At 58.9% G+C, this 23863-nt stretch overlaps 3 protein-coding genes across 7 annotated transcripts; 2 read left to right on the plus strand and 1 right to left on the minus strand.

Annotated features, from left to right (window-relative positions):
• Positions 1-786: 786 nt before the first annotated feature.
• Positions 787-6475, minus strand: LOC311161957 (chloride channel protein ClC-Kb-like). 3 transcript variants are annotated; one of them, XM_084220002.1, is made up of 19 exons: positions 6286-6475; positions 6080-6208; positions 5836-5964; positions 5587-5726; positions 5421-5498; positions 5255-5333; positions 5058-5183; positions 4863-4947; positions 4693-4794; positions 4081-4165; positions 3836-3997; positions 3688-3757; positions 3161-3271; positions 2868-3081; positions 2653-2786; positions 1959-2050; positions 1797-1880; positions 1602-1688; positions 787-1147 (listed from the first exon to the last, which is right to left on the minus strand). In XM_084220002.1, the coding sequence occupies exons 1-19, from the start codon at positions 6404-6406 to the stop codon at positions 1109-1111; spliced, it is 2067 nt and encodes a 688-aa protein (XP_084076128.1). In that variant the 5' UTR covers positions 6407-6475; the 3' UTR covers positions 787-1108. The 3 variants fall into 3 exon arrangements, with proteins under 3 accessions (XP_084076128.1, XP_084076129.1, XP_084076130.1); XM_084220003.1 differs by lacking the exon at positions 4693-4794; XM_084220004.1 differs by lacking the exon at positions 3161-3271 and having other exon boundaries at positions 2868-3063.
• Positions 6476-6829: 354 nt separating this feature from the next.
• Positions 6830-7957, plus strand: HSPB7 (heat shock protein family B (small) member 7). Of its 2 annotated transcripts, none has more exons than XM_084220005.1 (3): positions 6830-7014; positions 7099-7235; positions 7454-7957. In XM_084220005.1, the coding sequence occupies exons 1-3, from the start codon at positions 6960-6962 to the stop codon at positions 7637-7639; spliced, it is 378 nt and encodes a 125-aa protein (XP_084076131.1). In that variant the 5' UTR covers positions 6830-6959; the 3' UTR covers positions 7640-7957. The 2 variants fall into 2 exon arrangements, with proteins under 2 accessions (XP_084076131.1, XP_084076132.1); XM_084220006.1 differs by having other exon boundaries at positions 6832-7014; positions 7102-7235.
• Positions 7958-9896: 1939 nt separating this feature from the next.
• On the plus strand, positions 9897-19913 carry ZBTB17 (zinc finger and BTB domain containing 17). 2 transcript variants are annotated; one of them, XM_084220057.1, is made up of 17 exons: positions 9897-10010; positions 11229-11327; positions 11778-11889; positions 13555-13761; positions 13924-14100; positions 14361-14525; positions 14604-14720; positions 15093-15331; positions 15423-15565; positions 16031-16331; positions 16747-16834; positions 17322-17438; positions 17516-17636; positions 17801-17931; positions 18008-18223; positions 19208-19297; positions 19560-19913. In XM_084220057.1, the coding sequence occupies exons 2-17, from the start codon at positions 11322-11324 to the stop codon at positions 19826-19828; spliced, it is 2499 nt and encodes an 832-aa protein (XP_084076183.1). In that variant the 5' UTR covers positions 9897-10010; positions 11229-11321; the 3' UTR covers positions 19829-19913. The 2 variants fall into 2 exon arrangements, with proteins under 2 accessions (XP_084076183.1, XP_084076182.1); XM_084220056.1 differs by having other exon boundaries at positions 14361-14720.
• Positions 19914-23863: the final 3950 nt, after the last annotated feature.

Below are 23863 nucleotides of genomic sequence, written 5' to 3' on the forward strand. Positions count from 1 at the left end.
CACCAACATCGCGCTGCGAAAGCCGCGGGTTTGGGGGATTTTCACCCCGTTTGGGGGCACTTTTGGCCTGCGGGTGTCACGAGTCCGTCGGGCTCAGCCCCGGCACCGGCCCCGATCGCGGCTCAAAGTCCGGCGGCGCCCGGGAGGGGCCGGATCGGGAGGGACACCCCGGGCTGGGCCGGATCGGGAGGGACACCCCGGGCTGGGCCGGATCGGGGGGGACACCCCGGGCTGGCCCTGGCAGCCCCCGGTCGCTGTGTGCCAGGGCGGGGCCGGGCAAGGAGCCCACGGGCTGGGGAAACTGAGGCACGGTGACAGCGGGGCTTTTAGGGTGACGGGCAGGGCTGGGGGTGCTGCCCGCTGACCACCCACCCACCCCCTCCGGGCGATCGGGGGGCTGCGGAGCCCTCCCCTGCTCCCCTCGCTCCGCCCGTGGGTGCCGCAGCCCAGCCCCGCTCCCAGCGCCCAGCCCGGAGCCCAGCCCAGCTCCTGCCCCACTTTTGGGGTGTCTCCCTGGCGCTGACCCTGCTTCACCCGTCCTGCGCCGGGCCCGGGCATGCCCGCCCTGCCCAACCTGCCCTGCCGCGCCTAATTAACCCCCCAGGCTTAATTACGGCTTCGTTAGCGCCCGATGCGCCGCCGAAACCCGCTGCACCCCAATCCAGGGGAACAGAAGAGCTGGGGGGACTCGGGCCCCCACTTCCCCCAGATTTCGGAGTCACTAAGCACCCACCCCCTGATAAATTGCAGTAATTAAAATGAGGATAATTATGTGTTGATAATTTTAGAAGGGGGGCACAGGGATTGTCACAGAGACTGGGGCAATTCAGTGCATATCCTGGGCAGTTTTGGGGTGATTTGGGCGGTTTTAAGTGTTGTTGTTGGGTTTGGGAGGGGGTGACGCCCCAAAAGAAACCGGCAGGGCTGGAGGAGGAGGAGGAGGAGGGGGAGGAAGCACTGATGGGTCGATGGTTTAATGCACAACACACTCTGCTGGAGAACCGACTCCCCCAGCCCAGAACCCCCACATCACCGAGGGGGTCAGGGCTCCCCCTCTTTTCATGGGGGATGTCGGTGAGGAGGGGTCCCCTGTGGTCCCAAAACGTCATCACTTGGGCTTGGCAAGGTCCTCGATTGCTCTCCGCAGCTGGAAGGGGACAGAGGAGGTGGGGCGGGGCTCTCCCCCCACTTTCCCTTCTCCTTTCACCCCCTTCTCCCCACATTTCCCCCGTTTTCTTTTCCCTTTCCCCCCCCTTTTTCCCCCCCCCCTTTTTCCCCCCCCCTCTTTTCCCCCCCCTCTTTTCCCCCCCCTCTTTTCCCCCCCCCTTTTCCCCCCCCCTCTTTTCCCCCCCCCTCTTTTCCCCCCCCCTCTTTTTCCCCCCCCCTCTTTTTCCCCCCCCCTCTTTTTCCCCCCCCTCTTTTTCCCCCCCCTCTTTTTCCCCCCCCTCTTTTTCCCCCCCCCTCTTTTTCCCCCCCCCTCTTTTTCCCCCCCCTTTTTTCCCCCCCCCTTTCCCCCCCCCCTTTTCCCCCTCCCCCTTTTTCCCCCCCTTTTTTTCCCCCCCCTTTTTTTTCCCCCCCCTTTTTTTTCCCCCCCTTTTCACCTCTGCCCTGCTCACAGCTCCCACCAGCTCCCCAGAGCGGGTGACAAAGACTCGCTGCAGCTTCAGCAGCTGGAAGAGGTGATGGGCCTGGGAAAGGGACAACAGGGACACGTGGGGACAAAGCCACCCTCGCCGTGTTCCCTCAGTGTGACACAGACCGGGGGGGCTCCCAGGACACATTTCACACCCCCAGACCTGGTGCAGGGAGGTCCACGGGGAGAACTGGAGCATGATGGGCTCGATGGTGCAGTCGTCCCCGAGTGTCCCCACGGTGGCCAGCTTGAGGAAGGTGAGGTGTTAATTTTGGGGTGGAAAAGCAGCTTTTTGGGTTTGGTAGGGTGCCCCCACCCCATTTACCTTCTCCCCTTGGGGGGCCTGAGGGTGCTTGTGGCTCTGGAGGAAGGTGACCAGCTGGGACCTGCTGACGGTGCCCACCAGAGTGGGGGACCCTGGAGAGAGGGGACAGTATGGGGACAGTGTGAGAGTACCAGGGGGACACCAAGGGAACAGTATGGGAATAACAGGGGCAGGTACTGGGGGCAGCAAGGGCACATCCCACGGGGACAGCAGGGTGATGGTAGGGGGACAGTATGGGAATATCAAGGGGACACCCCACAGGGACACCATGGAGACAGAATGGGAATATTGAGGGAACAGCACGGGGACACTGCAGGGGATGGGGACAGCATAGACAGAGTACAGGGACACCTTGGGGATGGTATGGGAATGGCATGGGGACACCATGGGGACAGTAGGGGAATATTGAGATGGCGCCATGGCAATATTGAGGGCACAACATGTGGACACCAATGGGAACAGGACAGCCTGGGAATAACAAAGGACACCACAAGAGCAGTATGGGGACACTGCAGGGACAGCCCATAGGGACAGCATGGGCAAGGCAGGGAGATGGCAGGGGAATATCAAGTGGACACTGGGGAGACACCATGGGGACAGCATGAGGGGACACAGAAGGGCCACCACAGGGCCAGGGACTCACTGGCCACCCCCACGGTGACAGTGACCCCCCCCCCCAGGTCCCACATCCCACCTGTGCTCTCCACCACGGGGTACTCAGCATCGGCAGAGGCGTCCAAGGCCACCAGCACCTCCTGGAAACCATCCCCCTTGGCCAAGGCCACCACCTGGCGCTCCATGAACTCCTCCACCACCACTTGGTAAGAGCTGGAGAACACAAAACCTCCCAGATTTCCATAATTTCCTGGAGAATGCCCCCAAATTGTGGGGTTTGGGGCGGGGGCTTACGCGATGTGCCGGCTGCGGATGGGGGGCAGGTAGGGCAGCTTATTGACGATGATGCTGCCGTCGTAGAAGGACGGTTGGTTCTTCTGGGTGATGGCGTTGGCCACCAGCACGGCCAGCACGGTGGGCAGGATGTGGCCCAGGTGCCCAGTGGCCTCACACACCAGCAGGGCCGTGGACAGTGAGTAGGTCACCGAGCCTGCAAATGCAGCTGCACCTGGCGGGGAGGGGGGTCAGGGGATGGGGGTGGGTGTCCCCTGCCCATGGGGGTGTCCCCCACCCCCAGACTCACTCACCAGCCAGGGCATAGCCAGCAGGAATAATGGGCCGTAGGGGTCCTTCTGAATGGAGCCCCTGTGGGAAGAGCAGGGCCACCACCTCCCCCACCAGGCGCCCGATTGCTGCTCCTAAAAGTGGGGAAGGTGGGGAGACCACAGGAGGCCCCCCCAAAATGGTGGAGGTAGAGGTGACCACCCTCCTGCAGCCGTCCCAGAGCTGCATGCCTCCCCTGTACCCCCCAGACTGGATGTACCCCCCTCCAGGGCTGGGTACACCTCCAGTATCCCACTCAAGGGCTGAATGAACCCCCTGCATCCCTCCCCTGGGCTGGCTGTCCCCACTATGTCCCCCCCCAGCCTGGCTGTCCCCCCCATGTCCAAGCTCAACCTGGCTGTCCCTCCCTTGGCCTGGCTGTCCCTCCCTTGGCCTGGCTGTCCCCCCATGTCCAAGCTCAACCTGGCTGTCCCTCCTTGGTCTGGCTGTCCCTCCCTTGTCCCTCCCTCGGCCTGGCTGTCCCCCCATGTCCTCCCAGCCCCCGACTCACCATAGATGAAGATGGGCATGAAGTACCCGGCTGGCAGGGGCAGGGTGGTGGCCAGGATCAGCATCCAGAACTGGGGGGACATGAGGAAGTCACCCCACGGAGAGACTGTGTTGGGGGGCACACCTGAAGATTGGGGGGCCACAGTTACCTTCATGAGCAGGAAGAAGGTCAAGGTGCCGTAGATGGTGGCAGAGGGATGGTCCCACTCCTGCCAGAGCCCCCCAGGCTTGGCCACCCCCGAGGCGTTGGCGGCCAGCACGCCCCAAGTGCGGTTGTCAAAGAAGGAGATGAGATATTCCTTCATGGTGAGCTGGACAGATGGACAAATGGACACCCTGAGCTCCCACTGGGAGGTTTTGGGGTCCCCAGGGAGCCCCACATGCCCCCACTCACCCTGGAGGCCATGAACTGCCCCAGCCCGGGTGGGAAGGTGATGGAGGCGAGGAGCAGCACCACCAGCACCGTGTACACAGGTTTGCTGCAGAGGGACACAGGGGCTGGGCACGTGGGGATGGACAGACAGACATACAGGAGGGACCCAGGGTGGATGGGGTTAGTGGGCAGGGTGCATGGGGGGATATCGGGGTACCCAGGGTCAGTGGGGGGGACATATGGATGCACAGGGTAGACACATGGCTACCCAGGGTGGATGGGGGGGCATATAGGGACACTTGGGGTGCAGGGAGGGGACACAGGGACACTCAGGGTGCATGGGGTGGATGTGGAGGGCACATGGAGTGCATGCATGGATGGCCAGGGTGCACAGGGTGGACATATGGACACTAAGAGTGAGTGGACAGGGTGCGGGGGAGGGGCACACAGGGACACCCAGGGTGCACAAGGCGGGGGACACGGGGACACCCAGGGTGCTTCATGGGAGGCACGCAGAGAGAGCCAGGGTGTATGGGAAGGGCACAGGGACATGCAGAGCCTGCACGGCACGAACACACGGACACAGTGGGTACAGGGTGCAGACAGACAGATGGACGGACGCCCAGTACGGACTCAGTGGCCAAGAGCTTGGCTGTCAGCCGGTTCCTCCTGACAGCCACCATCATCCAGCGCTGGCAGAAGAGATAAGCACAGGCCACGGTCCCACAGATGGTCCTGTGAGGAGAGGGCAGGTAGGGCACAGGCAGAGCACAGACAGCACCCCAAAACCAGACCCTCCGTACCCCAAAATCAGAAAAAAGAAGGTCTCCACGAGGTCGAAGGGAAAATCAATCTTGAAGTCACTCTTAAAAACAGCGGCGATGGTTTCTGGGAGGGGGGACAGGAATGAGGGCGTGGGTTTGGGGGTGAGCACCCCAAAAATGTCCCGGGGGAGGGTAAAGGGGAAGAGGGGGCGCATCCTGCCCACCCTGCCTTGCCTTGCTCGCTGTTGAACACGGCCAGGAGCCGAAACATGAAGGCGCCACAGGCAGCGGCGAAGAAGCCACGCCAGTAATCCCGCACGGCAAAGTGGGGGGTCATCACCTCAATGCTGAAAAGCACCCCTGGAAAAATGGGGAAAGGAATCAGGGCGAGTTTTAGGGGTGCCCAGTGTGGGATTAGGGGGGGTCCTCACCGCTGATGGGTGCCCCGAAGACTGTGGCCACCCCGACGGCTTGAGCTGCCACCAGCATCTCGTGCTGCTTGAACTTGTTCTGTAAGGTGAGGGGGGTTAGGCACACCCCCAACTTGGGGGTAAAATCAAATCCCTCCATTCATTTTTTGGGCAGTGGCACCCCCACCTCATATTCCCTCGTGACCGTGGTCCTCATCTTCCCCAGATAGGCTGCGGCCATGGCGGAGAGGTGGACATAGGGACCCTGGGGGGACACAGTGCTGAGCGGCCCCCCCACCCCGGCACCAGCTGAAACCGCCAGGGATTTTGGGGTTCAAAAGGGGATCCCTCACCAATTTGCCAAGGAAAACGGTGCTGCCACACGTCAGGGTGCAGGTCAGCCCCACCACCTTGGCTCCGAAGTTCTGGATGGCCAGGTAGTCCTCCAGCACCACGCCCATCAGGATGGTCTTCAGCTCCGGGATTCCAGAGCCTGGGGTGGGTGACGAGAGGGGGGAGGGCAGGATCCAAATTTTAGGGGTCCCCCATTAACAAGGGGGGCATTTTAGGGAACCAGGGAGGTCGGGGTGTAGCCAGCTCACCTCCGGAGTACGGAGTGATGCTCTGGGAGAAGCCGGTGGAGAAGGCGGCCAGTGCCGTGGGGAACAGGGTCCACGAGAGGTACTTGAGCACCTCGATGTCCCCGATCTCTCGGTACAGCCACATGTGGGCTGGAGGAGAGGTGTCGGGAGGGGAGCTGCACCCCCCGAAAGACCCCCCCCCCCCCGTATACTCGGTGAGCCCCCAAACGCCGGTGGAGCCCCCCGGGGCACCCCTCTTTTTTACCCGCGTGGAGCCTGACGATGATGATGTCCGTGGTGAAGCTGATGGTGGCCATGAGCACACCCAGGATGAAGAGGAAGTACCAATCCTCCCCGACGCGGAACAGCTGCCGCCTCACCCATTCCAAGCACCCTGCGAGGGGGGAAACAAGGTGCTGACCCCCTAAAAACCCCCGTCCCCAAAATCCCCTTTTTGGGTGGAAGTCTCACCTCGGACCCTTCTCCGGGCGGTGGGGCAGGGTCTCCACATGTGCTCCGACACCAGCACCCTCTCCTCCTCCTCCTCCTCTTCCTTCTCCCCCCGCAGCCCCCTGGGGACAGGGCGCTCCATCCCGAGGACGTTTCAGGTGGACCGCACCCCCTTTTTTGTAGCACCCCTCACCCGTCCTCCCGCCTCGGCCTCCGCTGCCCGACTGAGTTTGCAAACGAGCTCATTAAAAACGACCTTGACGAATCCGACGGACCCGCTCGGGCCGGAGCGAGCCGGGTTTCCTCCCCCCTCCGCCACCCTCCAGCTCCCAGTCCCAACGTACATCCCGCGGCGGGGAGGATTTAATAAGTATTTTAATTAATTATTATGATTATTCTTTAATAATAGGCATCGCATTCCATGGCGTTGAGCTGGGGGGGGAACGGAGAGGGGAAAAATTTCCACCGTCTCCGGCGCAAGACCTAAATTTAGCCGGTTTTACGAGAGGTCTGGCAGGCGGCCGGGAGCCTTAACGAGGCTTTAAAAAGCTCGTCAAGTCGAAATATCCCGAAATAACCGATCCGGCGTCGCCTTCGCCGGGAGGAGAGCGAGGAAGGGGGTTCCGCTCTCCCCGGCGAGAGCTGGGGGTCGCAGGTGGGGGCAAGCGGTGGCTGAAGGTGAAATCCTCGGCACCATGGAGCTTTTCGGGAGCTTTGTCCGGCCCCACGGGGAGACCTTGGGGTTCCCAGGTGAGTTTGGGGCGCACCCGGGAGGCATCTGGGGGGGATTCTCGGCAAGCCGTGGCTGTGACCCCCACCCCAAACCCTGCCCAGCAGCTCGTCCCGGTAACACGGGCGTGGTGAAGACCCTGGGGAACACCTATCAGTTCACGGTGGATGTCAGCGACTTCGCGCCCGAGGACATCATCGTCACCACCTCCAACAACCAGATCGAGGTGCACGCTGAGAAGGTGGGTGCTCCTTCCCTCCCCTGCTCACCCCCAAAGCGGGGAACCCCAAAATCCTCACTGGGGGTGTGGGGACCACCCAGCTCCCACCCAATTCCCAAACAGCTGCGGCCACAACCCCAGTGGGGTTTAATTCACTGTTAATTAATAATGGGGAATAATGAGTCCCCATTCCGCTTGCACCCCAAAATCACCTCTTTCCACACATATTTTTCTCCCAGTTGGCCACGGATGGGACTGTCATGAACACCTTCACCCACAAGTGCCAGCTGCCTGAAGATGTGGACCCCACGTCCGTGTCGTCCTCGCTGGGGGACAACGGGATGCTGACCATCCGGGCTCAGCGCCGGCCGGCCAAGCACTCCGAGCACGTCCAGCAAACCTTCCGGACTGAGATCAAGATCTGAGGGGTCGGGGGGCTCCTTTCCCCCCCTCTCCTTTCCCTCCCTCGCTAATTAAATGGGTGATTTGGGAAGGAGGTGGGATGTGGGGTAGGGAATGGGAAGGCTCCCTCCAGAGCGGGGTCAGACCTGTCCTGAACGCATCCCGTCACCCACCGGAGAAATTCCGGAGGGGAGTCCCAGCTCCTGCTGTTTTTAGCTGGCGCGTGTTGAGGGGGGAGATCCAGCATGCCAAGAGTCCTGCAGGGAGCCAGGTTCCCTTCCCAACCCTCTGCCAGAGCTTGTCTTTGTATATAGAGCTTGGGATAAATTATTGAGAACGTCCGACTGCCGCCTTCTCCGTTTTTTGACGTTTCCCTGAAGCTTTACCCTCAAAAAGGCGTGGGGGCTCAGACCCGAGGGGTGTCTCGGTAAAGGATATTCTGCCATCCCCACAAAAACCCGCACCAGGAGCCGCTCGGGCGCCCGCTGCCCTGTTTATTTCCATCCCGGGGTGACTCATTTCTTCCCCGAAGCTCTATTTCAGAGCCATTCCCTCAGCTGTCCGGCTGCCGACCCACCTGGAAGGGCACCAAACCCTCCTCCTCCTCCCCTCGCCCACCCTCGCCCAGCACCCTGGGGATGCCCCAAGGCCGGGATGCCGGCCCCAGAGCTAAGCGCTCGTTCTGGGGGAGCAAGGGCCTGGCTGCGCGTCCCTGTGTGTACCCACAACAGCGAGGCGCCCGCTGGGGCAGCAGCGCCTGTTTATGGCTACACAGCCCGGCTCGTGTTGCTGCTCCGCCCGGGCAGCCCCGGCCACTCGTGACCGCCTCCAGCAGCCTGGCAGCGGCCCAGGCCCGGCGCTCAGGGCAATGCCCCTGCGGCACGAAGGGCTGGGAGCGATGGGTGAGGCCGTGAGGGCTCGGGGAGGGCAGCGCCCGGCGGGCCCCGGGCAGGGACGCGGCGGCTCCGGCCCCAAGGCGCCCGGAGCCCAGCGGCGGTCACCGGTTGCCATCTAGTGGCCCTGGCCCAGGGAGGTGCGGAGAAAGGAGGGAAATGTGGGAAAACCGCCCCATTTCTGCCCGAATGGCTTTGGGACAGGGGAGGTGAGCGCAGGGCCGGCTCAGCCCGGCCCCAAACACACCCCACAGCAGCTGGTTCGTGGCGGGAAAGCTGGGGGAAAAAACAGGGTTTTGGGACGTGTTTAAACTCTTTATTAATGATCTGGGCATGCAAAACTTTTTCACTTATTTATACATTTTAAGCAAACAAATAAATTAAGGTTCGTTGGTTCTAGGTCACATAATTCTCTTCATTAATTAGCATGCTGTCCTCTATTGGTTATTGATTTCTATTGTCCCTTTATCATCTTCTCCAGCTTTCCAGGCCTTAATGTCCTCTGTATTTTCTGGTTACTCCAATGTCCTTGAAGGACCATAAATTTAAGATCCCAGACATCCAATCTTTGAATACTTTTGGCTTTGTTGAAGCTTGTCAGGGTTGGTTTTAACAAACTTAAGGTTTTGGTGATTAGTGATCTGAGTAACAAGAGTCTGTGTAGAAACTTAACTAGTACTGGCCGAAAGTGGGTGCTGCTCACAATTAATTAAAACAACTAATTAAAAATTAGGTAGGAAAGTTGTATTATTTCCAACAACAGGGAACCTTCTCCCTGACAGAAGGATGGAGCCAAGAGAGCGAGTGACAGGAAAAGAGGAACGGCATCAAGTTGTGGAAAGGGAGGTTTATGTTAGGTATAGAGAATTCCTTCATGGTGGGTGGTCAGTGGGTGGGACAGCGGCAGAGTCACCACCTTGGGGGTGTTTGAGCAGGGGTGATGTGGTGGCTGGCAACACGGCTAGCAAAGAACACGGCGGCGGCGCTGGCACTGGGACCTTCGAGCCTCACAGCTGCGCTCAGCCTCCCTCGGCCCCTCATGGCTCCTCTGGGCCTCTCATGGCCCCTGTCGGTCCCTCATGGCTCCCCTCGGTCCCTCATGGCTCCCCTCGGCCCCCCTCAGCCCCTCTTGGCTCCCCTCAGCCCCTCATGGTCCCTCATGGCCCCCCTCGGCCCCTCATAGCCCCCCTCAGCCCCTCATGGCTCCCCTCAGCCCCTCACGGTCCCTCATAGCCCCCCTCAGCCCCTCATGGTTCCCCTCATGGCCCCTCTGGGTCACTCAGCCCCGCCCCCCCCACTGTCATGGCGGCGCCTCGGCGGCGGGAAGGGGCGGGAAGGTGACCGGGCCCCGACGCGCATGCGCAGTGACGCAGCTGCCGCTGGGCGGGCCGGGGCGACGCCGCTTCCGCCCGGCGCTAAGATGGCGGCGCCCTTTGTCTGGTCGGTGTCACGGTGAGGGCTGCGGGCCGCGGGTGAGGCCCCGCCGGGCCCGGCATGGCAGGTGCGGCACGGGCGCCCCGGGAGAGCGCTGGAGGGGCTGGGGAGGGGGCTGAGTAGGACACGGGCGCTGGGAGGGGAGGAGGCTGCGGCCTGGCTCACTGCCTGTGGGGTAACGGAGTCGCTTTGGGGGTCACCCCGGTGTGCGGCCCCGGTTCTTTGAGGGCAGGCTGCGGGAGGGTGCGCTCCTGCTGGCGGGCCCTGGGAGACGGGGCGCTGCCGGCCGTCGTGGGGGGAACGGAGGGTTGTCGCGATAGGAATGAGAGTCTCCCGGATATTGTCAGGGCTTGTTGGCTGCTGAGAGGGGAGCGGGGCGCTCATGGTTGTCATGAGGGTATTGGGGGTTGGTGGCTGTCGTGAGGGGAATGGGGCTTGTGGATGTCGTGAGAGGAGCAGGGAGCTCGTGGTTGTCGTGAGGGCACCGAGGGGCTCCTGGCCGCATCCCCTGCCCGGGGTGTCCTTGTTCGCTGTGTCACCCCCCAGCCGTGAGGTGACTCGGGGCCAGGCCATGGACGAAGCCGTGTGTCTCCCGGGCTTGGGGCATCACCGTCCCCTCGGGCCATGCAAACATCCTCACGATATTGGGGAATGGGGGTCACAGCCCGAGCCAGCACCAGACACAACCCCGCACCTCAGGGACGGGGAGAACCGCGAGGAAAACTGGATTTTCCCTCGTTCTGGCGAGGTGACAGCCCCTCCTGGCTGTCCATGCCCTCTGCGGGCCGGCACGGGTGACACATTGCCTGGACCAGCCACGTTTCCTTAGTTTTGTTTCTGCATCAGGTGTCTCCCGAGATTCCAGTCCTCAGCCAGCATTCCAAAGGGTGTTTTTCCCCAGGGAGACAAGGGTGGTCATCCCTGGGTGCTGCAGACACAGGAGGGATTTCAGGGTAGATCTCAGGCTCAGGTGATATCATGGTGTCCAGAGCAGCACCAGCACATCTATAAGCCTGAAATCCAAATAACCAAGGCATCCTCAGGATGTCTGTTACCTGTGGGGGGTCCAGGATGTCCCTCTGCTCATGTCTTTCTCATTTTTTTCCTTTTCACCACATTTTTTCCTCTTTGTGATCATTTCCCCTCTCACAGCTCGCCTTCCGCTTCCGACCACAAGCTCTGCAGCCCTTCCCTGTTCCATGTTCTGTATTATTATTATCATGATATGGAGCTGCTCTGCTCAGATCAGCCCCAAACTTCACTTTTTTTGTGAAAACCGTTGCAGGATCCCTTCCTGGAAATGAGGACAGAGCCCTGTGGGCAGAGGCAGCGAGGGCTGGGGCCGCGTTGTTCCCCGAGCTGACGCACGAGGCGGGAGATGACGGTGGGTAGGAAACAAACCCCCTCTTCCCTTTCATCTTCCCAGCATGGATGGCTGGGTGGTGACAGCCTGGAAAGGCAGTGTTTAACTCACTGTTTTTTCCAAGTCAGGGAGGTTTGGGGGTTTTTAATAAGTAGGTGTTCATGTGGCAGGGAAGGGGAGAGGTAATGTTGCTAATTAGCAAGAGTGCTTAGCAGAGCTCGCGTGGGAAGCTCCCTGGGACTGCAGCTGCTGTATTTATCTGTGTGGAGGGTGTGGGTGGGCTCATAATGAACTTCTGCATGATTAATTGGATAATGAGAGACTCAACAACCTCGTGGGGGAGAGGTCAGGAGGGGAATTGTCTCCCCTGAGGGGAAATCAGAGGATGCCCAGTCCTGCATCAGGGATTTTGCACCTTCAGCACCCAAGACTGGAGGTTTAAAATTGAGTTGTTCCATATATTTTTCCCAGGATGGCTGCGTAGAGACTGACCTGAACATCTGGAAAGGGGAAATCTCTGGAGGAGAGACTCAACCCTCTGGCCCTCAATCCTCTGGGTATCTCTGCTCCCTGCAGCACAGGGGTGAGCTCGGGCACCACTCTTGGGGGTTGGGTCCAGGTGTTTGGGATTGTTAAACCTCAGAGTCAGGGGTTTTAGTGGGTAAAGGTGATATTGGCTGCTGTGTGTGTTTAGAGAGCCTGGGACATTACAGGGGAGGCTACAGAAAATTGGAAGGTTTTTTGGGGAGGAGTTGAGTTTCCTGGATTTTTACTTCCTTCTCAAAGCTGGGGAGCAAAGTTGAGACAAGTCCAATCCTGGAACGTTAAAAATCATCGTTCAGATGCAAAGTGCCTCCCACAAATTCCCCAAAATATCCTTTTAGTGCACGGAACTGTCAGGATTCCTCAGGTCCTGCTGTGCAGAGAGCTCTGCAAGCACAGAGCACAGCCTTGTTAACCCTACAGGGAAAATGCTCCCCCTTTTCTCCAGAGCTTTGCAAACCACACTGGGCCATGCTGTGCAGTATCTTGACCCAAGTACTGTTTTTTCTGGCTGTCAGGGATGTATTTTGGGACAGGCTGGGCGAGTTTGGAGGGCTGGGGTAAAGCCAGGGCAGGGAGTTCAGTGCAATGACAAAATGGAGTGGAACTTCCTCTCTCTGTGCGTGATCCAATGGTGTCAGAGAGGTCCTAGCCTCTCATCCACACTGGAAGGGAATGCCTGTGGAAGCTGAGTGAATCCCTGGGAGGAAGATCCTTCCCTGAGTGTTGCTGGCACCCACAGCTGACAGGAGGAGGCTCCCTCTGACTACTGATCACTGGAAGGAACAGGAGCTGGAAGTGCTTGGTGTTGTGGATCCAAGCCTCTCCCTTCTTCCTGACTGGAAACTCCTGATTTAAGAGGTGATGAAGTGGAAAAACAACTTCCATGGTCTGGAAACTTTCAGAAACACCGAGCATGGAATCCAGGAGTGTTTCCCCAGCCGTAACCTTCCTGCTCCAGGGTCCAGAGCTTTGGGGACTTCCTGCATGAACAATAACTGGATAGTCTCTGTTTCCTTTCTCCCCCCTCCTTGCCAGTCCCTTCATAAAATCCCTTCAGCACCGGAATCATTGTTGGAAGACAAAGCCAAGTGAAAGCCCTTCATTCACCCTACGGATGCAGCTCGGGAGGAAATCCACAGTGTGGCACTTTGCTGACGAGGACCTGCTGGAGAATTGGGATTTTGCCACGTTTCCAGCAATTTGCAGCATTCCTTAGGCAGAGCTGTGCTCCAGGCTTGGAGAACTCCCTCCAAACACATAATAAAATATAAAAATTCCTCAGTATCATGACATGAGCAGCTGGGAGGTTTGGATGAACACTCCTGTGCTGTGGCCTTGGCAGGAGCTGTGACACAGAGGAGGGACGATGGCATTTGTGTCTGCAGAGGTGACAAGGATCCTGCTCGCTGCTTGGATCAGCTGAGGAGCAGTAGCTGTGTTCTGAATATTGTCATGGTTGCTAAAACCATCGTGGCTGTTCCAGCAACTCCTTTTAGCCCTGTGTTGGAGTCCTGGCTCTTCTAGGAGAGGGTTTGGGGTTGGATGTAGCCAGGAGAGGAGCTGAAATTCACCTTTTTGGGCCATTTTTTTAAGCGCGAGGGCAGTCAGGTCATGTTTTGTGATCTCTCCTCCTCCACGACCCCTTCAGTGGTTTCACCATACACCTCACCCCCACCCCTGTGGTGTTTTTTCCCTCCCACAGCCATGGATTTCCCGCAGCACAGCCAGCAGGTGCTGGAGCAGCTGAACCAGCAGCGGCAGCTGGGGCTGCTCTGCGACTGCACTTTTGTGGTGGATGGCATCGACTTCAAGGCCCACAAGGCCGTGTTGGCTGCCTGCAGCGACTACTTCCGCATGCTCTTCGTGGACCAGAAGGACGTGGTGCACCTCGACATCAGCAACGCTGCAGGTAGGCCTGGGGTTTTTGTCCAGGATCCCTCCCAGTTCTTTAAACAACACAATTCTGTGCCCAGGCTTCGAGGGAGGCTATTCAGGTTGTTATTTCGAGTGTTTCAAAATGAAGGAGTGAGGGGATGAGGGCTCATTTCTGGTTGTGTGACCTCTCCTGCAGGCCTGGGCCAGGTTCTGGAGTTCATGTACACGGCTAAGCTGAGCCTGAGCCCTGACAACGTGGAGGATGTGCTGGCCGTGGCAGGTTTCCTGCAGATGCAGGAGATCGTCAGTGCTTGCAATGCACTCAAATCTCTCTCTGTGCCCCCAGAAAATCCCCAGCAGCCCCCCGAGATCGGTACGTACCCTCCTGGCTTCCCTTCACCCAGGCAAAGTAAAGATTTACCTACTTGTGCTTCATGCAGTCCAAAATTTATCCACTTATGCTCCTTGGCCACCTTGCAAACCCAGTTCCCGGGTGCATCTGGTGCACCTGGATGGCGTTTGATCCTCTTGGGCAGTACCAGCAGTTGAAAAATTGCTGCTCCTGTGAATTTTGTGGGATTTGGGAATCCTGTTGGCAGCACCAGCTGGATGGCTTCTCCTGTTCCCTCGCAGAAGCCGACAAGGTGCCGGCTGATGACAAGACATCGGTGGCGGCAGAAGCTCTGACAAAGCCTGACAAAGCCAAAGCAGCTGCTCGCGACAGCGAGGGGAAGGAGGAGAAGCCGGAGGCCATGGCACAGCCTGAGGTGCCTGCGGAGCAGCCGGCTGGCCAGGAAGGTGAACCAGCAAGGGGTGACAGCCTGGGTCCTGCTGTCACCCCCAGCACACCCTGTCCTGACACTGCAGCGCTCACAGGGCCAGGCGCTGCCGTCCAGGAGGATCCCAAGGCCGACGTTCCTGGGCTCCCGCAGCCGTCGGAGAGCGCGGTGGGCAGCGGCAGCCTTGCAGCCACAGACACCGCTGAGACAGTTGGTGAGTGGGGCTGGGACTGAGCTGGGCAGGGCTTGAGCCCTCGTTATCTGTGGAATTAATTGTGTGAGTTTTGTGAGGCATGGATCCTCTGGGGGCAGTTGTTTTGGAGCATAGTGAGGAGATTTGGAAAATTCTCCTCTGCCTGCACAGGCTTTGGGAATTTAGGGCTAATCACCTGCAAATTCAAAGTGATTCCAGGCAAAGGCAATGATGGATGAGCTTTCACTTCTCTTCCAACTCAGATGTTTCTGTGATTTCTCTGGGGACAGAGGACGCCTAATCCCAGTCTTCTTAGGTTAGGAAATACAGGTAGATTTGTGCCTCTGCTGCCACTCCCAAATTTGACCACCCCTGTTTTCTACCGTCCTGCAGAGATGAAGCTGGAAAGGAAGGAGGAAGAGGGGGAGATGATAGTGGAGGAGGAAGATGAGGGTAAAATCCCCAAGGAGGAGCCTCCCCAGCTGGAGAATGGGGAAAACGCTGAGGATAACGAGTCAGGAAGCACGGATTCTGGGCAGGAGAACTCGGGGGAGCCACGCCTGCTGCGCTCCAGCACCTACAGTGACCGCACCGAGTCCAAGGCCTACGGCTCCGTCACACACAAGTGTGAGGTGAGGCTGGCCGGGCTCCTGGGCAGAGCTCTGGGTGCCACCGGGTGCCTCGGGGATGGCAGGGTGACAGTGCCTGTTCCTCCATTCCTAGGACTGCGGGAAGGAGTTCACCCACACCGGGAACTTCAAGCGGCACATCCGTATCCACACCGGAGAGAAGCCCTTCTCGTGCAGGGAGTGCAACAAAGCCTTCTCCGACCCGGCCGCCTGCAAGGCCCACGAGAAGACACACAGGTATGGGTGGAGCCAGGGAAAGACACCTTAAAAATGGGAGGTTTGCTGGGAATGCTTGAATCCTTTGCAAATCCTTTGCAAATCCACTGGTGTGTTGGGGTATCCGGGAGGAGATTTGTCTTTCTGCTCTGTCAAAGGCACAGAATAGTCCTGACTTAGAAGGGATCCACAGGGATCGAATCCAGCTCCTGGCCCTGCACAGACACCATCAGAATCCCATCCTGTGTCTGAGAGCATTGTCCAAATTTGTGTTGTTTCATGGACTTCCATCCCTGGAAGTGTTCAGGGTTGGATGGGGCTTGGGACAACCTGGTCTAGTGGCAGGTGGAGTCTGGTGGAACAAGATGAGCTTGGAGGTCCCTCCCAGCCCAAGCATTCCGTGATTCCTGGGTCTGGCTGGGGGTGGCTCTCAGACTGGGGCAGCAAGGCCCTGGTGCTGGGTGTGACACTCCCCCCTCATCCCAGCCCGCTGAAGCCCTACGGCTGCGAGGAGTGCGGGAAGAGCTACCGGCTCATCAGCCTGCTGAACCTGCACAAGAAGCGGCACACGGGCGAGGCCCGCTACCGCTGCGAGGACTGCGGCAAACTCTTCACCACCTCGGGCAACCTGAAGCGGCACCAGCTGGTGCACAGCGGGGAGAAGCCCTACCAGTGCGACTACTGCGGGCGCTCCTTCTCCGACCCCACCTCCAAGATGCGCCACCTGGAGACGCACGACACCGACAAGGAGCACAAGTGTCCCCACTGCGACAAGAAGTTCAACCAGGTGCGTTGGGGAGCAGGGAAGCTGGGCCAGCGTGGTCCTGGAAAGGAGATTTGTCCATGAGATGCAGTTTGAGGGGTCCCAGAGCTGTCCTGGGATGGTGATGTATCCATGAGGTGTGTTTGGGGGCAGTCCTGAAAGGGTAGATTATTCATGGGATGCAGTTTGGGGTTCCCAGAGTGGTCCTGGGATGGTGGTGTATCCTTGAGGTATTTAGGGGTCCCAGAGCAGTCCTGAAAGGGTGGATTATCCATGTAATTCAGCTTCGGGGTCTTGAAGCTTGGAAAGAGTGGTTTATCCATGGGGTGAAACTTGGAGGTCCTAAAGGCCGCTCCAAAAGGGATCCACAGGGATTCGGGTTGCTCCAGAGGAAGATGAGGTGGTTTGGGGCTCTCTCCATCCTGTTCTCCATCCCCAGGTGGGGAATTTGAAGGCTCACCTGAAGATCCACATCGCAGATGGGCCCCTGAAGTGCCGGGAGTGCGGGAAGCAGTTCACCACGTCAGGTAACACGGGGGAGGGGGGCTGAGGAGCTGAGTAACAGGACTTAGATGGTCTGGGGGGAGCAGGGAGTATTCCGGGGCTGGATCAGAGCCAGAGGAAGGATTTCATCCCGGCTTTATGGTGCCACGGTTGTGCTGCCTGAATTCCTGGTTTTCCCCATGGAGCTACACCCTGGAAATGAGATCCTCATCCAAATGTAGGAGATGTGGATGTCTCCTCCCATCTTCTCTCAGCCTGCTGCAGGGCCAGAGGGTTGGAATGATCCCAGTGGAGTATTTTTATCCCCTCAGACACCAGGTGCTTGTCCTGGTTGTCTCTACTTTCACGTTACTGCCTGATCCCAGGCAGGGTGCAGCCAACTTCCCTTGATCCTTGCACAGTCCCTGTTACCTGAACAGCACCAGGCTTTTCCAGGGGAGCTTCTGGGGCTCTGGGAAGGAGGAAAAGGGGGAGGAGGATCCAGTGTCCTTCAGCCTGCCCTGCTCCCAGGTAACCTGAAGCGGCACCTGCGGATCCACAGCGGGGAGAAGCCGTACGTGTGCGTGCACTGCCAGCGCCAGTTCGCCGACCCCGGCGCGCTGCAGCGCCACGTCCGCATCCACACCGGTACGGATACGCTCCTGCCCCCCGAGGGTTCTCCTTCCCCTCGTGCTCCCCACCCACCTTCTCCTGTGCTTCCCCAGGAGAGAAGCCGTGCCAGTGCTTGATCTGCGGGAAAGCCTTCACCCAGGCGAGCTCCCTCATCGCCCACGTGCGCCAGCACACCGGGGAGAAGCCCTACGTGTGCGAGCGGTGTGGGAAGAGGTGAGGATTCCCCTTGGGAATACTGGGAGGGGCACTTCGGTGGTGGTGGAATATCAGGGGGCACCTCCACTTGCTGTTCCCGACCAGGTGCCATTCTCAGGAGGGAGGGTGGAGGTGCCAGGGTGATACCAGGGGTTGTGGTGACTGTGGTCTCATTCCCAAAGGTTCGTCCAGTCGAGCCAGCTGGCCAACCACATCCGTCACCACGACAACATCCGCCCCCACAAATGCACCGTCTGCAACAAAGCCTTCGTCAACGTGGGCGACCTGTCCAAGCACATCATCATCCACACAGGTGGGTACCTCCCAGAGCCCTGCACTGCCCCCGGGCATCACCCCCTCACCCACCCCCATTCCCTGTCCTCTCCCAGGGGAGAAGCCATTCCTGTGTGACAAGTGCGGGCGTGGCTTCAACCGCGTGGACAACCTGCGCTCCCACGTGAAGACCGTGCATCAGGGCAAGGCTGGCATCAAAATCCTGGAGCCCGAGGAGGGTGACGAGGTCAACATTGTTACAGTGGCGTCCGATGACATGGTGACATTGGCCACCGAGGCGCTGGCTGCCACTGCTGTCACACAGCTCACAGGTGAGCTGGGGCCCATGGGGTTCCCAAAGGGAGTTCATCTTGGGAGCTGTCCAGAAGAGAAGGTTAGCGGTGGTGTACAGCTGGGAGGTCCTGGCGTTGTCCTGAAATGGAACCTTATCCATAGGGAGCAGCTGGCTTGTCCCTATGGATAAGAGGGAGATTTGTTTATGGGGTTTCAGCTTAGGGGACTTGGGAGGCATCCCAAAAGGGAAATTTACCCATGGGAATGCAGCTTGGGGGTCTTGGAGGTGTTCTGAAAAAGAGGTTTATTCATGGGGTGCAGCTTGGAGGTCCCAGATGCCATCCCAAAAAGGGAGATTTTATCCCTGGAGAGGAGCTTGGGTGTTCCATGAGCCACCCCAAAAGGAAAACTTATCTGTGGGGAGTAGTTGGAGGGGCCTGGAACTGTCATGAAGATGAGGTTAATTTATGGAGGTGCAACTTAGAAATCCCAGGAGGCACCGTGAAAGTGAAACTTGTCCATGGGCTAGAGCTTGGGCATCCCAGGACTGTCCTAAAAGGGAGCTAGATCTCCAGGGAGCAGCTTGGGGTTCCAAGAGACACCCTGAAAATGAGATTTTTCTGTGAGGCTCAGCCTGGGGGATCCCTGGAGCCCTTCCAGAGGGGAAGCTTAACCCTAGGGAGCAGCTTGGGTGCCTTGGGGTGGTCCTGAAAGGGAGGTTTATCCATGAGGTGCAGTTTGAAGGGCCCAAGAGTCACCCCAGGAGGGAGATTCATTTGTAGGGGGGCAGTTTGGGCTTTTCTGTGGGGTGCAGCTTGGAGTTCTTGGAGTCCCCAAAGGCGCTGGAGATTTATCCAAGGGCACAGCACCCAAGTCTGGGCAGCCTCACAACTCACTGGAGCCACTCCCAACCTCAGCACTGGGCATGCACACAGCCATGACCAGGGGGGAATTCCTGCCCAGCCGGGTCCCCTAATGTCCCTGTCCCCCCCTAATGTCCCTGTCCCCCCCTCTTCCCACAGTGGTGCCCGTGGCAGCCGCGGTGACAGCGGACGAGACCGAAGCACTTAAAGCTGAGATCACCAAAGCGGTGAAGCAAGTGCAGGAGGCAGGTGAGACCGGGCATACCGGGAATACCAGGCTGCCTCCTCCCATCCCACCATCCCAGCACCTCCGGGAATACCGGAAATACCGGGCTGGCTCCTCCCATCCCACCACCCCAGCACCTTCGGGAATACTCTCACGGGCCGGCAGCTCCCATCCTTGTAGAATTTGAATGTAGATTTGTAGAATTTTCTACAAATCTATTTCCTACACCATCCCACCACCGCAGCACCACGCCCATTTTGGTGTGTGTCTCTCTCTCCCCGGCAGACCCCAACACGCAGATCCTTTACGCCTGCGATTCCTGCGGGGAGAAGTTCCTGGATGCCAGCAGCCTGGCGCAGCACGTGCGCATCCACACGGCCCAGGCGCTCGTCATGTTCCAGGCGGAGCCCGACTTCTACCAGCCCTACGGCGCCGCGGGCTGGCCGGCAGAGCAGGTCATCCCCGCCGGGGAGCTCCTCTTCCGCCCCCGCGACGGCCCCGAGCCGCCCCCGGCCGCTGCCCCGGCCGAGGGGCCGGCCCCAGCCCCCGAGTGACCCCGCCCCTGCCCAGCCTTTATTTAAGAGACAGCTTGGAAATGGTGTAAAAAGTGTATTTCTGGAAGGAAAGAGATGGAATAAAATGCAGTATTTTGTAAGGGTTGGTGCTTGGGGAGGGGGCTGTGGCTTCCCCTCCAGGGGATGTTTTGGGGTTCCTGCACAGCTGGAGCCGACTGGGGGGGACTGAAATACTCCAGTCACTGCTGAGAGTGTGATGTGGATAGAGAGCAGGGATAGATGAGATGATAAAGGATAAAATGGGTGGGTTAAGGTTTTCAACCCCACCCAGAAAAGCAGAGGGGGATTTTTGGGGTAAAGCTCCAAAAGACCCTCACATGCTGACCCCCCACTGAGGGAGGGGTGTGGAAGGGAGGGAGATGCCCCTGTTTGGGGGTAAAAAGAAGAAAAAAGGTGCTGCTGGATGGAGGTGGGGGGCGGGAGCCTGTCCTGCCCACCCGGGGTCTGGGGCTCAGCTGGGCACACCCACAAAGGACCCCCAGGCCCTGGAGCTGTACATGCAGCTGCCCCTGTCCGTGTGTCCAGCTGGACACTCCCTCCACCTGCTCTGTCCCCTCAGAGCCCCCAGCTCCCCGGGGCATGGAGGGAAGGAAGACATGCACAGACACAATGACAGGAGCATGTCCAGCCGGGACAGATGGACACAGAGATGGCTGCAGGTCCCGCTGGACATGTGGAAAGCTCTGTGGATGGCTGGACAGTGGCAGAGACACATGGACACCTTCAGTCTGGACACAGTTCCATTTCCAGTTGGACACCTGGACACATGTCTGTCCATCCACCTTTGTCCACGTGTCCATCTGTCCCCATCCCTGCTCCCCAGCCGGGGGGGGTTGGAGGATTCAGGACAGGCTGGGCTGTCCAGCCAGACACATGGACAGGGCTCTTGGTGTTGAACCTTCACTGGAAATGGCTGGACAGACGGATGGACGGACAGATGTACACAGGGATGGATTGACAGGCAGACACAGACAGGGTCATGTCCAGCTGGACACACAGACAGTTCTGTGGGTGGACACGTGGCTGGCTATGTTCACACTCAGAGGGACCATTGCAAGTCCAGTCAGACAGACAATTGTACATCCAGATGGACACATGGACGTTGTACAGACAGACACATTCCTCCTCCATCCATGAGCATAAATGCCCCAAAAATGCCCTTTTCACCCCCAAGGCCCCGCTCCAAAAACCAGTGATTTCACACCCCTGCCATGCCCCCCTCACACCCCCCTCACGCCCCTGCTCTGCCCCCACAGCCCCATGTCCATCTGTCCAGGCACATCCCTGTGTCCATCTCCAGCCCAGGGAAGGGTCTGATCCCAACTCCAAACCCATGGACAGTGGGAATGGGGTGGGGGCGGGGCAGGGGTGGGGCAGGGGTGTGAGGGGGGCGTGGCAGGGGTGTGAAATCGCTGCTTTTTGGAGCGGGGCCTTGGGGGTGAAAAGGGCATTTTTGGGGCATTTATGCTCATGGATGGAGGAGGAATGTGTCTGACTGGGCAGGTGCATGTCCAGCTGTCCGGCTGCATGTACAATGTCCAGCTGGACATACAATGTCCAAGTGTCCAACTGGACGCACAATGTCCGTGTGTCCGGCTGGACGTACAATGTCCAGATGGACGGACAGCTGGATGGACAGATGGACACACACATGGCTGTGGGGATGGATGGACATGGAGCTGGACAGACCAACAGAAGTGCATTCAGCTGGGAGTGGGGATGGTGGATGTGTCAGATGGACAGAAGAACAGGGGAGTGTCCAGCTGGACAGATGGACATTGTACGTACAGCTGGACAGATGGACATTGTACGTACAGCTGGACAGATGGACATTGTACGTACAGCTGAACAAGTGGACATTTTTGCGTCCAGCTGGACAGATGGACATTGTACGGACAGATGGACAGACACCTGCTCAGTCAGACACATTCCTCCTCCATCCATGAGCATAAATGCCCCAAAAATGCCTTTTCACCCCAAGGCCCCGCTCCAAAAAGCAGCGATTTCACGCCCCTGCCACGCCCCCCTCACACCCCTGCCCCGCCCCTGCCCCGCCCCCACCCCATTCCCACTGTCCATGGGTTTGGAGTTGGGATCAGACCCTTCCCTGGGCTGGAGATGGACACAGGGATGGGCCCAGACAGACGGACACAGGGCTGTGGGGGCAGGGCAGGGGCGTGAGGGGGGTGTGAGGGGGGCGTGGCAGGGGTGTGAAATCGCTGGTTTTTGGAGCGGGGCCTTGGAGGTGAAAAGTGCATTTTTGGAGCATTTATGCTCATGCATGGGGTGGTGTATGGTTGAGCAGGTGTCCTGCTCTCCAGCTGGACGTACAATGTCCGTGTGTCCATCTGGATGTCCAGTGTCCAACTGTCCATACAACGTCCAACTGTCCAACTTGGATGTACACTGTCCGTGTGTCCAACTGGACGTACAATGTCCAAATGTCTAGATGGATGTACACTGTCCAACTGCATGTACAATGTCCAGCTGGACGTACATTGTCCATCTGTCCAACTGGACGTATGTCCATCTGTCCAGCTGGATGTACAATGTCCAATTGTCCAGCTGGACACTCCCCTGTTCTTCTGTCCATCTGACACATTCACCACCCCCATTCCCAGCTGAACGTGCTCCTGTTGGTCTGTCCAGTTCCATGTCCAGCCATGCGTGTGTCAACCTGTCCGTCCAGCTGTCCATCCATCTGGACACTCTACGTGCAGCCGGACACAGGGACACTGTACATCCAGCCGGACACATGGACATTGTGCGTCCAGATGGACAGTTGGACATTGTACGTCCAGCTGGACACATGGACATTGTACGTCCAGCTGGACAGTTGGACATTGTACGTCCAGCTGGACACATGGACATTGTACGTCCAGCTGGACATGCACCTGCCCAGTCAGACACATTCCTCCTCCATCCATGAGCATAAATGCCCCAAAAATGCCCTTTTCACCCCAAAGGCCCCGCTCCAAAAAGCAGCGATTTCACGCCCCTGCCACGCCCCCCTCACACCCCTGCCCTGCCCCTGCCCCGCCCCTGCCCCGCCCCCACTGTCCATGGGTTTGGAGCTGGGATCAGACCCTTCCCCCATCCTCAGAGCCTGGGCTGGAGATGGATGCAGGGATGGGCCCGGACAGATGGACACAGGGCTGTGGGGGCAGGGCAGGGGCGTGAGGGGGGTGTGAGGGGGGCGTGGCAGGGGTGTGAAATCGCTGGTTTTTGGAGCGGGGCCTTTAGGGTGAAAAGTGCATTTTTGGGGCATTTATGCTCATGGGTGGAGGAGGAAGGTGTCTGACTGGGCAGGTGCATGTCCAGCTGTCCAGAAGGAAACACATTTGTCCATTTGGATGTCCGTCCATCTATCCATCCATCCATCTGCCTGTTGGTCCAAGCCTGTGTGTCCATCTGGATGTCCAATGTCCGTGTGTCCAGCTGGACACTCCCCTGTTCTGTCCATCTGACAGATCCATGGGATGGGTGAGTGAAGGGGATGGGCCTGGATGGACGGGCAGGTCCAGGCCCAGCTGGGTGGATGAACATTACACAGACACCTGGACACACGGACAGTTCACACCTGGCAGGACACACAGGCAGTGCCCTCCAGCCCTTGCACAACAGCCCAAAACTGCCCCTTTTTACCTCAAAGGCACCACTCAGAAACCAGCAGGGTCAGACCCTTTTCCTCTGCCCCAGTAATCCTCGTGTCCGTCTGTCCAAGCCCCATCCGTGTCTGGGGTCTGTCCGTCGGTCCCACCTCTCTCCCCTCTCCCTGGGGGAGTGGGGGGAGTCCAAGGTCCCACCCTGACCCTCCCACTGGGACTTGGGGGTCAACTGTGGGGTGTCCCTGGCCTGGGTCCCCACACCCCAGCTCCACCCTGAGGCACCAGCGGCCCCTTTTTGTCCTGGTTTTACCCCAAAACAGGCTCTGGTCCGTCCCCCGCCCTCAGCCTGGGGGTGCAGGGGGAGGGTCTCCCCTGGTTTTGGAGGCCACTCCCCCAAATTCTATCC

Source organism: Fringilla coelebs, assembly GCF_963513975.1.
Source record: "Fringilla coelebs genome assembly, chromosome: 22".
NCBI classification, from domain to species: Eukaryota; Metazoa; Chordata; class Aves; order Passeriformes; family Fringillidae; genus Fringilla; species Fringilla coelebs.

What these genes read in the sequence shown, in the direction of transcription:
- ZBTB17 (XM_084220056.1), top strand. An exon ending in CGACATCAGCAACGCTGCAG is followed by an intron (nt 13,762 to 13,923) that starts GTAGGCCTGGGG and finishes CCTCTCCTGCAG; the next exon opens with GCCTGGGCCAGGTTCTGGAG. An exon ending in GAAGCAAGTGCAGGAGGCAG is followed by an intron (nt 19,298 to 19,559) that starts GTGAGACCGGGC and finishes TCTCCCCGGCAG; the next exon opens with ACCCCAACACGCAGATCCTT.
- LOC311161957 (XM_084220002.1), bottom strand. Translation starts at nt 6,406, where the DNA reads ATGGAGCGCCCTGTCCCCAGGGGGCTGCGGGGGGAGAAGGAAGAGGAG. An exon ending in CGCCCGGAGAAGGGTCCGAG is followed by an intron (nt 6,209 to 6,285) that starts GTGAGACTTCCA and finishes CCCCCCTCGCAG; the next exon opens with GGTGCTTGGAATGGGTGAGG. An exon ending in AGGCCCCCCAAGGGGAGAAG is followed by an intron (nt 1,881 to 1,958) that starts GTAAATGGGGTG and finishes ACCTTCCTCAAG; the next exon opens with CTGGCCACCGTGGGGACACT.
- HSPB7 (XM_084220005.1), top strand. Translation starts at nt 6,960, where the DNA reads ATGGAGCTTTTCGGGAGCTTTGTCCGGCCCCACGGGGAGACCTTGGGG. An exon ending in GGAGACCTTGGGGTTCCCAG is followed by an intron (nt 7,015 to 7,098) that starts GTGAGTTTGGGG and finishes AACCCTGCCCAG; the next exon opens with CAGCTCGTCCCGGTAACACG. An exon ending in TCGAGGTGCACGCTGAGAAG is followed by an intron (nt 7,236 to 7,453) that starts GTGGGTGCTCCT and finishes TTTTTCTCCCAG; the next exon opens with TTGGCCACGGATGGGACTGT.